This window comes from Pseudophryne corroboree, chromosome 6, assembly GCF_028390025.1.
Source record: "Pseudophryne corroboree isolate aPseCor3 chromosome 6, aPseCor3.hap2, whole genome shotgun sequence".
Taxonomy (NCBI): domain Eukaryota; kingdom Metazoa; phylum Chordata; class Amphibia; order Anura; family Myobatrachidae; genus Pseudophryne; species Pseudophryne corroboree.
Genome location: NC_086449.1, coordinates 362,461,846 through 362,476,057, shown reverse-complemented (window position 1 = coordinate 362,476,057; position 14,212 = coordinate 362,461,846). Strand labels below are relative to the sequence as shown.

Sequence of the window (14,212 nt, the reverse complement as noted above, 5' to 3'; positions counted from 1 at the left end):
ATTTGCGAATCCACCGGCAGTGGCGTTTCCCAATTTTTACTCAATTCTGCTAGCATCTTCTTGTGCGGGGTGAATTTCTTTCCTGGGTTCTCCCAGGATTCCTGACGTATGTCAATCAAGTGGTCAGAATGTGGTAAAACCAATTTAGTAACCTTCTGACGTTTGAACCTGTCCGGTTTCTTAGATGTAGTAGCAGGCTCGGGATCATCATCAATCTGAAGAAAGAGCCTGATAGCCTCTAACAGATGAGGAAAATCCACCTGTGAAACAGATTCCCCATCAGAAACGTCATGATCAGAGTCTGTGGGGTCAGTATACATGCCATCTTCATCGGAAGAGGTTTCTGGAACATGCGTGGATTGAGAGGAAGTAACAGCCCGCTTAGAGGACTTCTTAGGTTTAGTCTTAGGTGGGCGAGGGTCAGGAATACATTTATCCAAAGAGTTATTCAATTGCTGTAACTGAGTGGAGATTAAACGCAGGGACCATATAAGGCGGCTGATAAGGCACAGGAGGTCCCATAGGGGGCGCGAGTCTAGTTACCAGCGTAGTCAGTAAATTAGAAAAGGCAGCCCAAGGCGGGCCCTGATGTGCCTCCATTGTTACAAACTGACTGGGGGGTACAGAACCCCCAAACCTGAACCCTCCGCAGCCATGTTATCCTCAAATGCATCTGGGACATCATAACTGCACACGGCGGAATCAGCCCCAGACCCATCGCCCCATATAGCTGACATAATATGAAAGTGTAAACCATGGGCTACACAGTACAATATCAGCAGATAAAATACCTAACACAAACCCCCCATGCAGTGTGATAGCACAAACAGAGGATTTCTGAGGTAAAATGTGACTGAAAAACACAGAGAAAAATACAAAATATGTGAATCCTGTGAAATACCTATATTATCTAATAACCCTGACGCACAGAGCCTCCTCAGGTTACAGAATATAGGGATAGCAGTAGGAGTGAGATACACAGAGTAGAGATCACCCAGCAGCTATATGCACACACACACAGTCACATGTACAATGCAGGAATTATGACAAACAATAAAACTCACTGGACTAGCAATACTATTACGGAGTAAAGCTATGTATATAAACAGATATATCAATGCACAGTAAAAATAAGATTTTAAACCTACCGGTAAATCTTTTTCTCGTAGTCCATAGAGGGTGCTGGGACTCCGTAAGGACCATGAGGATAGACGGGCTCCGCAGGAGACATGGGCACTTTAAGAAAGACTTTGACTCTGGGTGTGCACTGGCTCCTCCCTCTATGCCCCTCCTCCAGACCTCAGTTAGAGAAACTGTGCGCAGAGGAGACGGACAGTACAAGGAAAGGATTTTTGTAATCCAAGGGCAAGATTCATACCAGCCACACCAATCACGCCGTATAACTTATGAAATACTACCCAGTTAACAGTATGAAAAAACAACATAGCATCAGTCCAAGACCGATGAAACTATAACATAACCCTTATGTAAACAATAACTATATACAAGTCTTGCAGAAGTAGTCCGCACTTGGGACGGGCGCCCAGCATCCTCTACGGACTACGAGAAAAAGATTTACCGGTAAGTTTAAAATCTTATTTTCTCTAACGTCCTAGAGGATGCTGGGGCTCCGTAAGGACCATGGGGATTATACCAAAGCTCCCAAACGGGCGGGAGAGTGCGGATGACTCTGCAGCACCGATTGAGCAAACATGAGGTCCTCCTCAGCCAGGGTATCAAACTTATAGAACTTTGCAAAGGTGTTTGACCCTGACCAAGTAGCAGCTCGGCACAGCTGTAGTGCAGAGACGCCTCGGGCAGCCGCCCAAGAAGAGCCCACCTTCCTAGTGGAATGGGCTTTAACCGATTTCGGTAACGGCAATCCTGCCGTAGAATGCGCCTGCTGAATCGTGTTACAGATCCAGCGAGCAATAGTCTGCTTTGAAGCAGGGCCGCCAACTTTGTTGGCTGCATACAGGACAAACAGTGCTTCTGTTTTTCTGATCCTAGCCGTTCTGACCACGTAAATTTTCAAAGCCCTGACCACATCAAGGGACTCGGAATCCTCCAAGTCACGTGTAGCCACAGGCACCACAATAGGTTGGTTCATATGAAAAGATGAGACCACCTTAGGCAGGAATTGAGGACGGGTCCGCAATTCCGCTCTATCCATATGGAAAACCAGATAGGGGCTTTTATGTGATAAAGCCGCCAATTCCGACACTCGCCTAGCCGAAGCCAAGGCTAACAACATGACCACCTTCCAGGTGAGATATTTCAACTCCACTGTCTTAAGTGGTTCAAACCAATGCGACTTAAGGAAACTTAACACCACGTTAAGGTCCCAAGGCGCCACCGGATGTACAAAAGGAGGCTGAATATGCAGTACTCCCTTCACAAAAGTCTGTACTTCAGGTAATGAGGCCAATTCCTTTTGAAAGACAATGGATAAGGCCAAGATCTGAACTTTAATGGAGCCTAATTTTAGGCCCAAATTCACTCCAGTTTGTAGGAAGTGAAGAAAACGGCCCAGGTGGAATTCTTCCGTAGGAGCATTCCTGGCCTCACACCAAGAAACATATTTTCCCCATATTCGGTGATAATGTTTAGATGTCACGTCCTTCCTAGCCTGTATTAGCGTAGGAATGACCTCATTCGGAATACCTTTTTCCGCTAGGATCCGGCGTTCAACCGCCATGCCGTCAAACGAAGCCGCGGTAAGTCTTGGAACAGACAGGGACCTTGTTGTAACAGGTCCTGTCTTAGAGGAAGAGGCCATGGATCGTCTGTGAGCATTTCTTGCAGATCCGGATACCAGGTCCTTCGTGGCCAATCTGGAACAATGAGAATTGTTCTCACTCCTCTTTTTCTTATTATCCTCAACACCTTGGGTATGAGAGGAAGAGGAGGAAACACATATACAGACTGGAACACCCACGGTGTCACTAGGGCGTCCACAGCGTCCGCCTGAGGGTCTCTTGACCTGGTGCAATACCTTTGTAGCTTTTTGTTGAAACGGGACGCCATCATGTCTATTTGGGGTAGTCCCCATCGACTTGCAATCTGCGCGAAGACTTCCTGATGAAGTCCCCACTCCCCCGGATGCAGATCGTGTCTGCTGAGGAAGTCTGCTTCCCAGTTGTCCACTCCCGGAATGAACTCTGCTGACAGAATGCTTACATGATTCTCCGCCCAGCGAAGAATCCTGGTGGCTTCCGCCATTGCCACTCTGCTCCTTGTGCCGCCTTGGCGGTTTACATGAGCTACTGCGGTGATGTTGTCTAACTGGATCAGAACTGGTCGATTGCGAAGTAAGATCTCCGCTTGACGTAGGGCGTTGTATATGGCCCTTAGTTCCTGGATGTTGATGTGAAGACAAGTCTCTTGACTTGACCAAAGTCCTTGGAAATTTCTTCCCTGTGTGACTGCTCCCCAACCTCGGAGGCTCGCTTCCGTGGTCACCAGGATCCAGTCCTGAATGCCGAACCTGCGGCCCTCTAGAAGGTGAGCACTGTTTAGCCACCACAGGAGAGATACTCTGGCCCTGGGGGACAGGGTGATCCTCTGATGCAATTGCAGATACGACCCGGACCATTTGTCCAATAGGTCCCATTGGAAGGTCCTTGCATGGAATCTGCCGTATGGAATGGCTTCGTATGTTGCCACCATCTTTCCCAGAACTTGAGTGCAATGATGTACTGACACTTGTTTTGGTTTCAACAAGTACATGACTAGAGTCATGAGTTCCTGTGCTTTTTCTGCCGGAAGAAAAACCCTTTTCTGGTCTGTGTCCAGAATCATGCCCAAGAAGGGCAGACGAGTTGTAGGATTCAGCTGCGACTTTGGAATATTGAGAATCCAGCCGTGTCGCTGTAACACATTCAGTGAAAGTGATACGCTGCTCAGCAACTTCTCCCTTGATCTCGCTTTTATGAGGAGATCGTCCAAGTACGGGATAATTGTGACACCCTGCTTGCACAGGAGCACCAACATTTCCGCCATTACCTTGGTGAAAATTCTCGGGGCCGTGGAAAGCCCAAACGGCAACGTCTGAAATTGGTAATGACAATCATGTACCGCAAATCTCAGGTACGCCTGATGAGGAGGATATATGGGGACATGCAGGTATGCCTCCTTTATGTCCAGAGATACCAAAAAATCTCCCCCTTCCAGGCTGGCGATGACCGCCCTGAGCGATTCCATCTTGAACTTGAACCTTTTTAAGTAAAGGTTCAGGGATTTTAATTCAAAATGGGTCTGACCGAACCGTCCGGTTTCGGAACCACAAACAGAGTTGAGTAGTACCCCTGTCCTCTTTGAAGCAGGGGAACCTCTACCACCACTTGTTGCAGACACAATTTGTGAATTGCCTGTAAAACTATCTTCCTTTCCAGGGGTTGTTTCAGTAGGGCCGATTTGAAAAACCGGCGAGGAGGCACTTCTTCGAATTCTAGCTTGTAACCCTGGGAAACAATTTCTATTGCCCATGGATCCACCTGTGAGTGGACCCAGACGTGGCTGAACAGTCGAAGACGTGCCCCCACAGGAGCTGACTCCCTCAGGGGAGCTCCAGCGTCATGCGGTGGATTTAGCAGAGGCCGGGGAGGACTTCTGTTCCTGAGAACTAGCTGTGGTGTGCAGCTATTTCCCCCTGCCCTTACCTGTGGCAAGAAAGGACAATCCACGTGCTCTCTTGCTTTTATTGGAACGAAAGGACTGCATTTGATAATGAGGCGCTTTCTTAGATTGTGAGGGAATATATGGCAAAAAAATTGATTTGCCTGCCGTAGCCGTGGAGACGAGATCCGAGAGGCCCTCTCTGAACAATTCCTCACCCTTGTAAGGCAACAACTCCATATGCCTCTTGGAGTCGGCATCACCTGTCCACTGCCGGGTCCATAAGCCACGCCTAGCAGAAATAGACATAGCGTTTATTCTGGAACCCAGTAAACTAATGTCTCTTTGAGCATCTCTCATATATAAGACAGCATCTTTTATATGCCCTAGGGTCATTAAAATGGTATCCTTATCAAGAGTCTCAATATCTGCTGATAAGGAATCTGTCCATGCTGCTACAGCACTACAAACCCAGGCCGACGCAATAGCCGGTCTGAGTAACGTACCAGAATGTGCGTAAATATACTTCAAGGTAACCTCCTGCTTGCAGTCAGCAGGATCCTTGAGGGTAGCTGTATCTTGGGATGGAAGCGCTATCTTTTTTGATAAGCGTGTTAAAGCTTTGTCCACCCTAGGGGAGGATTCCCACCGTATTCTGTCCTGTGACGGGAAAGGATACGCTATAAGAATCCTTTTGGGAATCTGCAGTTTTTTGTCTGGAGTTTCCCACGCTTTTTCGCATAAATCGTTCAGCTCATGTGAGGAAGGAAAGGTGACCTCTGGTTTCTTTCCCTTAAACATGTGCACCCTCGTGTCAGAGGCAGGGGGTTCCTCAGTGATATGCAAAACATCTTTTATAGCAATAATCATATATCGAATACATTTTGCCACCCTTGGCTGCAATTTTGCATCTTCGTAGTCGACACTGGAGTCTGAGTCCGTGTCGGTATCTGTGTCAGCTATTTGGGATAGAGGGCGCTTCTGAGACCCCGAAGGTCCAGGCGACATTGGGACAGGCATGGGTTGACTCCCTGACTGTAACCCAGCTTCAGCTTTGTCTAATCTTTTGTGCAGTAAATTAACATTTGCACTCAAAACATTCCACATATCCATCCAGTCAGGTGTCGGCACTGCTGACGGAGACCTAGCATTCATACACTCCCCCTCCTCCTTAGATGAGCCTTCAATCTCAGACATGTCGACACACGCGTACCGACACACCGCACACACACAGGGGAGCCCTTTTTCTGAAGACAGGTTCCCCACCAGGCCCTTTGGAGAGACAGTGAGGGAGTATGCCAGCACACACCCCAGCGCTATATGACCCAGGAAAAACACAGTATGTTTACCTAGTAGCGCTTTGTAATCTGTATTGCGCCAAATATGTGCCCCCCCTCTACTTAAAAACCCTTTTTCACCGTGTGTCAAGCAGGGGAGTGTCCGGGGAGCTTCCTCTCAGCGGTGCTGTGGAGAAAAGATGGCGCTGGTGAGTGCTGAGGGAGAAGCCCCGCCCCCTCAGCGGCGGGCTTCTGTCCTGCTCGAAATAATTCAAATTATGGCGGGGGCTCTCTATATACATGTACAGTGCCCAGCTGTACATGTATATACACTTATATGCCATATAGGAGGTTTAAATTGCTGCCCAGGGCGCCCCCCCTGCGCCCTGCACCCTTACAGTGACCGGAGTGTGTGAGGTGAATGGGAGCAATGGCGCACAGCTGCATTGCTGTGCATTACCTCCGTGAAGAATCTGAAGTCGTCTGCCGCCTGTGATGATCTTTTCCTCACATACTCACCCGGCTTCAATCTTCTGGCTCTGCGAGGAGGACGGCGGCGCGGCTCTGGGACGGACGGTGAGGGTGAGACCTGCGTACCGATCCCTCTAGAGCTAATGGTGTCCAGTAGCCTAAGAAACAGAGCCCTGAAACTCAGAGAAGTGGGTCTGTTTCTCTCTCCTCAGTCCCTCGATGCAGGGAGTCTGTTGCCAGCAGGCTCCCTGAAAATAAAAAACCTAACAAAAATGCTTTCTTACAGGAAACTCAGGAGAGCTCCTGAAATGCACCCAGCTCCTCTGGGCACATTATCAAAACTGAGGTCTGGAGGAGGGGCATAGAGGGAGGAGCCAGTGCACACCCGAGTCAAAGTCTTTCTTAAAGTGCCCATGTCTCCTGCGGAGCCCGTCTATCCCCATGGTCCTTACGGAGTCCCAGCATCCTCTAGGACGTTAGAGAAAACTGGATGAATATCACAGGGTACTTGTACTACATAACCCTGAAGTATGCACTTGTTCTTAACTAACACTGTCTAAGCGACATGTAGACTACTTAAGTGTCCTGTAAATGCACAGCGCTGATGATGCAGGCGGCTTTACAGAGGAGGCATCACCAAGCAGTCCCAGAATCAGCGCAGCTGTGTGTAATGGTGCCCAAACGCTGACAGGGAGTGAGGGAGACAGAGAGATGCAGCTCCAGGGCGGGAACATTTACTCTCAATGGCGCCCAGAGGCTGGGGGAGGGGCTACAGGCCAGAGCCTATCCCCTTGCTGGACTTCACCACTGGGTGCTGCGGGCCTTAATAAAATGGATTATAGCCTAATCCGAACAGGGGCCCTTGCTCTGGTGATCTAGTGGGGTTCCTGTACTGCCACAGTGTCCACGCCAGCGCGCGCGGCCCACCTCCTAATGGCCTCGGCGGATCGCGATTTCCAGCAAGTCCCGCCTGGGGGATCCTCTTACCTCTCCCCTTAGTGCGGCCACGCGATCCCGGAGAACTTCGGTTAGTATGTGTGCCCTGGGTGAAGAACCGGAGTCTCTGCTGTAAGTACCCGGCAACCAGGGACGCGGGAGTATACAGCGCCGCTGTGGGAGGTGATGGAGCTGCAGCAGGAGATATCAGAATGATATCGAGCACTAGAGTGCCTCTGCTGCAGCCCTTGAAGTCTTCTAGCTTCTTTAAAATAGCTCTTCTTAGGGCTGCTGGAGCAGCCCTGCCTGTTAGCTGCCTGCACTGCAGGCACCAACTTACAAACTGAGCTCCTGTGCACGGAGGTGGGGTTATAGAGGAGGCGGCGCTGAGCATCTTGGGAACAGTCAAAGCTTTTAGCCTGTTGGTGCCTCGGATCAAGATCCTACTCTACACCCCGATGTTATTCCCTGTGGAATACCAGTGTACCCCGCTGCAGAAATATATTACTGCTGTACCCTTCACAGGCATAGCCTAGGGTGGACTCCACCTAATCTGACAAACAGGAATGATAAAGAGATATAGGAAGAACAGTTGCAGTGCACTGCAAAACCAGACAACATTATGCAATTTGCCAAGCATAGGCAAAAGTTGCTAATGGACTGGCAAATAGACACAGCGTTCACAGTAACCTACAGAGCATATGCTGGAATTCTGACAGACTTACTGTACCTCGGTGAGAGAAACCGTCAGAACAGTGGTACTGGATACCAAGACCATTAAGCCCTGGCATTGGGGGAAGGGGGAGATAGGAGCCACAACTCTCCTCTCCATAGGCCAAGGTCTCTAGCAGTAGTACTAGAGACCCTCCAAGATGATGACAGATTGGGAGTTGGCAGACAGTCGATGACTCTCCAGCCATCCAACAGCTGCTGCATTTGTGCAGATGCGGGTAAGGGCAGAGAGTATTCCACTAAAGATACATACAGTGGAGTGCAAAAAACAGCAGCAGTTATTTATGCAGTGCTCGGCTCTAGTGGGCACATAGAAACACAGACGATGGGGAGGACATTGAACTGTCTGAGGTAAATTTATGCCAAAGCTCCTGCTCCGCACTCAATTCTGCAGTGTATCCAGTGTACTCCATACAGTGAAAAGAGAAATATAATAGAAAGCATTTGTAGTCCTTACATCACTCCGTTGTTGCCCATATGTCAATTTGCACCTTTAGGTGGATTTGCTACTAACGTTAAATGAGGCCCTTTTGACACAGGATAAATAAAAGAAAGCAATAACAAATAGAGAACTTTCCACAGGAATGCTTTATCAGACTCACTTTAAGCTGGGACTTGTCACCTATGATGTACAGGGCAGCTCTCCGGGGGGTCAGAGAACTCTCTAAGGGTCCGCCATTTTGATGGGGGGTCAGAAGCTCTCTTGCAGCCAGTCTAGTTCCTACGTCCGAGTTCATTCCATAGGAACTAGGTCTTCCACTGCCACGCATACTACCCCATTTGCCTGCATGAGCAAAAAAAGCTAATGAGGGAGACAGGTACTGAAATGTACTGTAAACTACTTCACTGATAAATCACCAATCATTCACATTATTAGAGCCTACCTGTAAGTACAGCAAACTCAACACTGACCAAACTATAGGGGAAGGGGGCTATGCAGACGTTAAATGTAAGCAGACAGCTTAAGCATTATTAACCTAAGGGGAGAACTGTGTTATTAGGTACTGTGGTTACAGACAGGGACAGGCAAGGAAAGAGTCAACTTTATTGGCATAGCCTGGTCAATCCAGTGCATACAGCAAGACATGTGTACTGACCTTGCTCAGCATAGCCTCGTCTCACTGCGGGGTGCTTAGTACCCCGTACTGAATGACCTAGTTTAAGAAGAGAGGGGGCAACTGGGTGAAGGAGAAATGTACCAAATTTTTGTATAGTCCCAAGTGTTAGATGGGAACAACTGTTGGCGTGTGAGGTGAATACAGTGGGACACAACTAGAACACCATGTAGTACACTACTGGCACACAACAGTAAATTCCGATCTTGAACGTGTATGTGTAAAATGCTGTCACTGCCCACTGCACGTGGTCTAATGAAGCTGAGAGTGGTTGTGTTTGAGACGACATGGATCATCATAAGAGACAGACAGGAATGAGGATTTTAACGATTATGAGGGGCGATAAGATAGATAAGATAATCTATCCAAGACTGAAATAATAGGATAATAAACTAACAGATTTAGGAAATGTATAGATGCAGATGGGTGAGGAAGTCAATGTAAACTGAGATCTGCACAGGAAGATTATGAAACTGTAACAGTACTGGAATAAAAAATGTGAGAATGAGGTCTTAAATCTGTTACAGATGAATAATCATATACAGCTGTTTTCTATCAATATTATAACATCTCCAAACATAGTACACAGCTCACAAAACTCAAATTGCCACACGGGTCAGACAGATTATATACAATAATCCCAAAACATTATATACGTCCATAACTATACACTGAGATAAGTAGGGAGCCTACCTCCTCGAATGTCCTCCTTCCCTCCCATCACCTGCTTCATCAATGAACCAAGCTTGGGTTGTCGCTTGTCTGAAGAATCTGCAGCAGAAATACCAACTTATATACCTTGCACACCTCTCATCAAGAATACTCAACACCTACTGCTAATATCTTGTATGTACAAGGCCATTTATTCAATATAGCAAGGCCTCAAACCACATATTGGAGAATCCTCAGCCAAGCGAGGATAAAAACAGATTTGCCATGCACATTTGATAATCCAGCATTCATAGCACAGATAGAGGCACAAATGCCTCTGGCACAATTTAGGTGAAGAACCTATCAATCCTAAATGAGCATTTACAGGAAATCAGAGGTTTAAGCCTGAACAGCTGGAAAACTTCCCATCAACCGGAGCATGCACATGCCTCAGCATAGTCACTAATGAACACTAACACTAGGACATAAGATGGTCAATTGTATTCAGACACGTAAAAAGGTGAATTTATAAAAACCCACCAAGCTGTAACACACAGTCAGTGTAATAGAGCTACATGTCGTCTGTTCCAAAATCTGTTTTAAGCATAATGCCATAACAACAGAATTTCAATAAATTGTGCGGAGTTTGAGGACACAAAACCCCCCCAATAAATCTCACTTCCTCTCCACACTATTTTTAAAGCATTTACCAGAATGGCCACCGCCACATTTCTATAGCCTTCTTTTGAACCTGACCTGCTTGAATCAAGTTAAGCAGGACTCTATGCCCTTTCTCACGTGAACTTTATAAGCAGCAGAAGGGAAAAGTTAGTGGAGAAAGGTGTGAATAAGATACTCAGCTTATTACATATATAGAGTGAGTGGAAGGGGAAGCTGGAGTGCCACATGGAATCATTACACCCATCAGGTATACTGCAGGATCTGGTGTACGGAGAGTGACAGGGAAGTAAGAGTGCCTAATAAATGGTCATCAAACTATACCCAAAACTGAAGATCATCTTTAGGGTGACAGATATGCTTTGAAGCTATTCGCTAAGAATACAAGGAAGAGAAAAAAGAGGATTTTGGTACTTACCGATAAATCCATTTCTCCGAATCCTCTAGGGGACACTGGAGTCCTATACAGTAGGGGTGTGAAGCCTTGAACCGGAGGTGTGGCACAATCTTAAATTAGCATTGTCTGCACAGCCAGCTTCTCCCCCTTCACATCCCTCCTCCCTCAGTTTGAAAAATGTGACTGAGAGAATAGGACATGACACTATAGCCCATGGCGAGGAACCGAACCGTACAACATATCAAACAGCGGCCAAGAACTCTTAACCGAATAACTAACGCTGTTTGCACGAACTGATTAAAACAAGAACTTGTAACACAGCAGGTTGACAGCACCGAGGCGGGCGTCCAGTGTCCCCTAGAGGATTCAGAGAAATGGATTTATCGGTAAGTACCAAAATCCTCTTTTCTCTTTCATCCACTAGGGGACACTGGAGTCCTATACAGTAGGGGACGTCCCAAAGTTTTCCCCCACGGAGGGAGTGCTGTCGGTGGCCTGCAAAAGTATCAAACTTGTAAAATCTCGCGAACGTGTGGGCTGAAGACCACGTCGCCGCTCTGCAAAGTTGAGTAGTGGAAGCACCCCTGGCAGCCGCCCACGAGGCACCCACTGATCGGGTAGTATGAGCACCCGTCTGAACCGGAACCTGTTTGCCACAGGAAATATAAGCCTGCCGAATGGCAAGTCTAATCCATCTGGACAAAGTCTGCTTAGAGGCCGGCCAACCCTTCTTTGGCCCATCATAAAGAACAAACAAATGGTCCGACTTTCTGAAAGACGACGTAACCTGTACGTATATCCGTAAAGCTCGGACAACATCCAAGGACACGTCCTCATCTGTGAGACCCTGGAAAGATGGGACCACTATTGGCTGGTTTACATGAAACCCCGACACCACCTTCGGAAGGAAGTCTGCTCTTGTACGGAGTTCCGCCCTATCCTCATGAAAAACTAAGAAAGGACTCTTACAGGATAAGGCTCCCAACTCAGAAACCCGCCTAGCCGAAGCCAAGGCCAGTAATAACGTGACCTTCCAAGAGAGATATTTCAGGTCTGTTCTTGTCAACGGCTCAAAAGTCGGTGACTTCAAATATTCTAACACCAAACCTAAGTCCCATGGTGCCGTGGGAGGACGAAAAGGGGGTTGAATCCTCAGAACCCCCTGTAAAAAGGTTTGAATCTCTGGCAAGGATGCTAGCCGCTGTTGAAAAAGGATGGAGAGAGCCGAAATCTGAACCTTCAAAGAGCCCAATCTGAGTCCTCCCTCGAGACCGGCCTGAAGGAAAAGTAGAAGACACGATAAATGGAAGTTAGATTAATTCCATCCCCGTTCCTGACACCAAGCCATGTACCGTCTCCAAATCCTGTAGTAGTGCCTGGCTGTGACCGGTTTCCTTGCGGCAATCATTGTAGGAATGGCCGTTCGTGGGATCCCTCTGTTTCTTAAGATCCGGGTTTCAATAGCCACGCCGTCAAACGCAGCCTGTTCAGATCGGGGTGTAATAACGGTCCCTGAGATAACAGGTCCTCTCTCTGAGGTAACCTCCAAGGATCTTCCGCAAGTAACCCTCGCAGGTCGGTGTACCAACTCCTGCGGGGCCAATCCGGTGCGATCAGAATGGCCCACACTCTTTCCCGTTTTACCCCTTTTTAGAACCCTGGGTATGAGTGGGAATGGGGGAAATATGTAAACTCTCCTGTAACACCAAGGAAGTGTTAATGCGTCCACTCCTTCTGCTGCTGGATCTCGAGTCCTTGACACATATCTGGGCAGCTGATGGCTTTGTCGAGACGCCATTAGGTCCACCTGAGGCAGACCCCATCTTCTCACAATCATGTTGAAAATCCGTGGATGAAGGCACCACTCTCCCGGATGCATGTCCTGGCGACTGAGGTAATCTGCTTCCCAGTTCTCCACACCTGGAATGAACACTGCCGAGAGAATGATGTCTCGTCTTTCTGCCCACAACAAGATCTTTGTGGCTTCCTTTAACGCCATTCTGCTCTTTGTTCCTCCTTGACGGTTTATGTAAGCCGTCGTCGTGACATTGTCTGACTGAATCCTGATGTGTTGTTTCATGACTAGGTTTTCTGCTAAGAGAAGTGCATCGTAAACTGCTCTTAGTTCGAGGATATTTATGGGCAGTTTGCTCTCCTGTAGCGTCCACCGTCCTTGAAACTGATGGTCCTCTAGGACGGCTCCCCAACCTCTGAGACTGGCGTCCGTCGTCCGGATCCTCCAATCCCAAATGTCGCATTTCTTGCCGGCTGCAAGGTTTTTGTGTAACGACCACCATATCTAGGAGACCCGTACTTGTGGTTGAAGTCGGATTCTCCGATTGAGAAGCCAGTGCGAGACTGCTCCCTGAGCAATGAGGTTTATTTGGAATGGTCGGGAATGAAGTCTGCCGTACTGGAGAGCTTCGAATGACGCCACCATCTTCCCGAGAAGTTGCACACATAGGTGCAGAGAAACGGTTTGCGTCCTCAGTACCTGAGCCACTAATCTCTGTAGGTCCTGGACCTTGTTCTCTGGTAGGAACACACGTAATAGGACCGTGTCCAAGATGAGACCGAGGAATTGAATCCGTTAAGTCGGTATGAGGTTGGACTTTTGGAAGTTGACAATCCATCCATGTTGTATTAGAAATTGATGGGATGTCTGAACATCCTTGAGCAGTCGATTCTGCGATGGAGCCTTGATCAGTAAATCGTCCAGATAAGGTATAATCTTGACACCCAACAGTCTCAGTCCTGCAACCATGATCGCCATGATCTTTGTGAAAATTCTTGGGGCTGATGCTAGACCGAACGGCAAGGCCCGGAATTGGTAATGATCCGCCACCAGTGCGAACCTTAAGTAAGCCTGGTGCGGAGTCCAGATTGGAATATGCAGATATGCATCCTTTATGTCCATGGATACCATGAACTCGTCCTGTTCTAAGCCTGCAATGACTGATTGGATTGATTCCATCTTGAATTTGTAGACTCTTAAAAACTGGTTGAAAACTTTTAAATTGAGTATTGGTCTGACCGTCCCGTCCGGCTTTGGCACGACAAAAAGATTGAAACAGAACCCCGTGCCTCTCTGAGAAGCGGGAACCGGAATAATGACCTCGGCTTGTAGCAATTTGAGAATTGCTGCCCGTAGTGCCCGTGCTTTTTGAGGGCACCGAGGCAATCCTGTTGTAAAAAACTGACTGTGAGGCCTCTGTTGAAATTCCAGCTTGTATCCCTGAGAGATTAAGTTGTTCACCCAAAGTTCTGGTGAGGTTTTGGCCCAGATGTCCTGAAAACCTTCCAGTCGGCCGCCCACCAAGGGGGACCCCAGGTGAGCT

General features: G+C 47.9%; 1 protein-coding gene across 8 annotated transcripts in view; it reads right to left on the bottom strand.

Annotated features, from left to right (window-relative positions):
• SBF1 (SET binding factor 1) overlaps positions 1–14,212 on the bottom strand; it is a 421,239-nt gene that overhangs the window by 76,608 nt on the left and 330,419 nt on the right. For 4 of the 8 annotated variants that reach the window (XM_063926653.1, XM_063926656.1, XM_063926657.1 and 1 more), the window contains 3 exons: positions 9,842–9,919; positions 9,131–9,187; positions 8,636–8,817 (listed from right to left, as the gene is read on the bottom strand). In XM_063926653.1, the coding sequence (XP_063782723.1) occupies positions 8,636–8,817; positions 9,131–9,187; positions 9,842–9,919 (317 nt within the window). The remainder of the gene's footprint in view (positions 1–8,635; positions 8,818–9,130; positions 9,188–9,841; positions 9,920–14,212) is intronic. The other 4 variants (XM_063926655.1, XM_063926658.1, XM_063926660.1 and 1 more) reach the window with 2 other exon arrangements.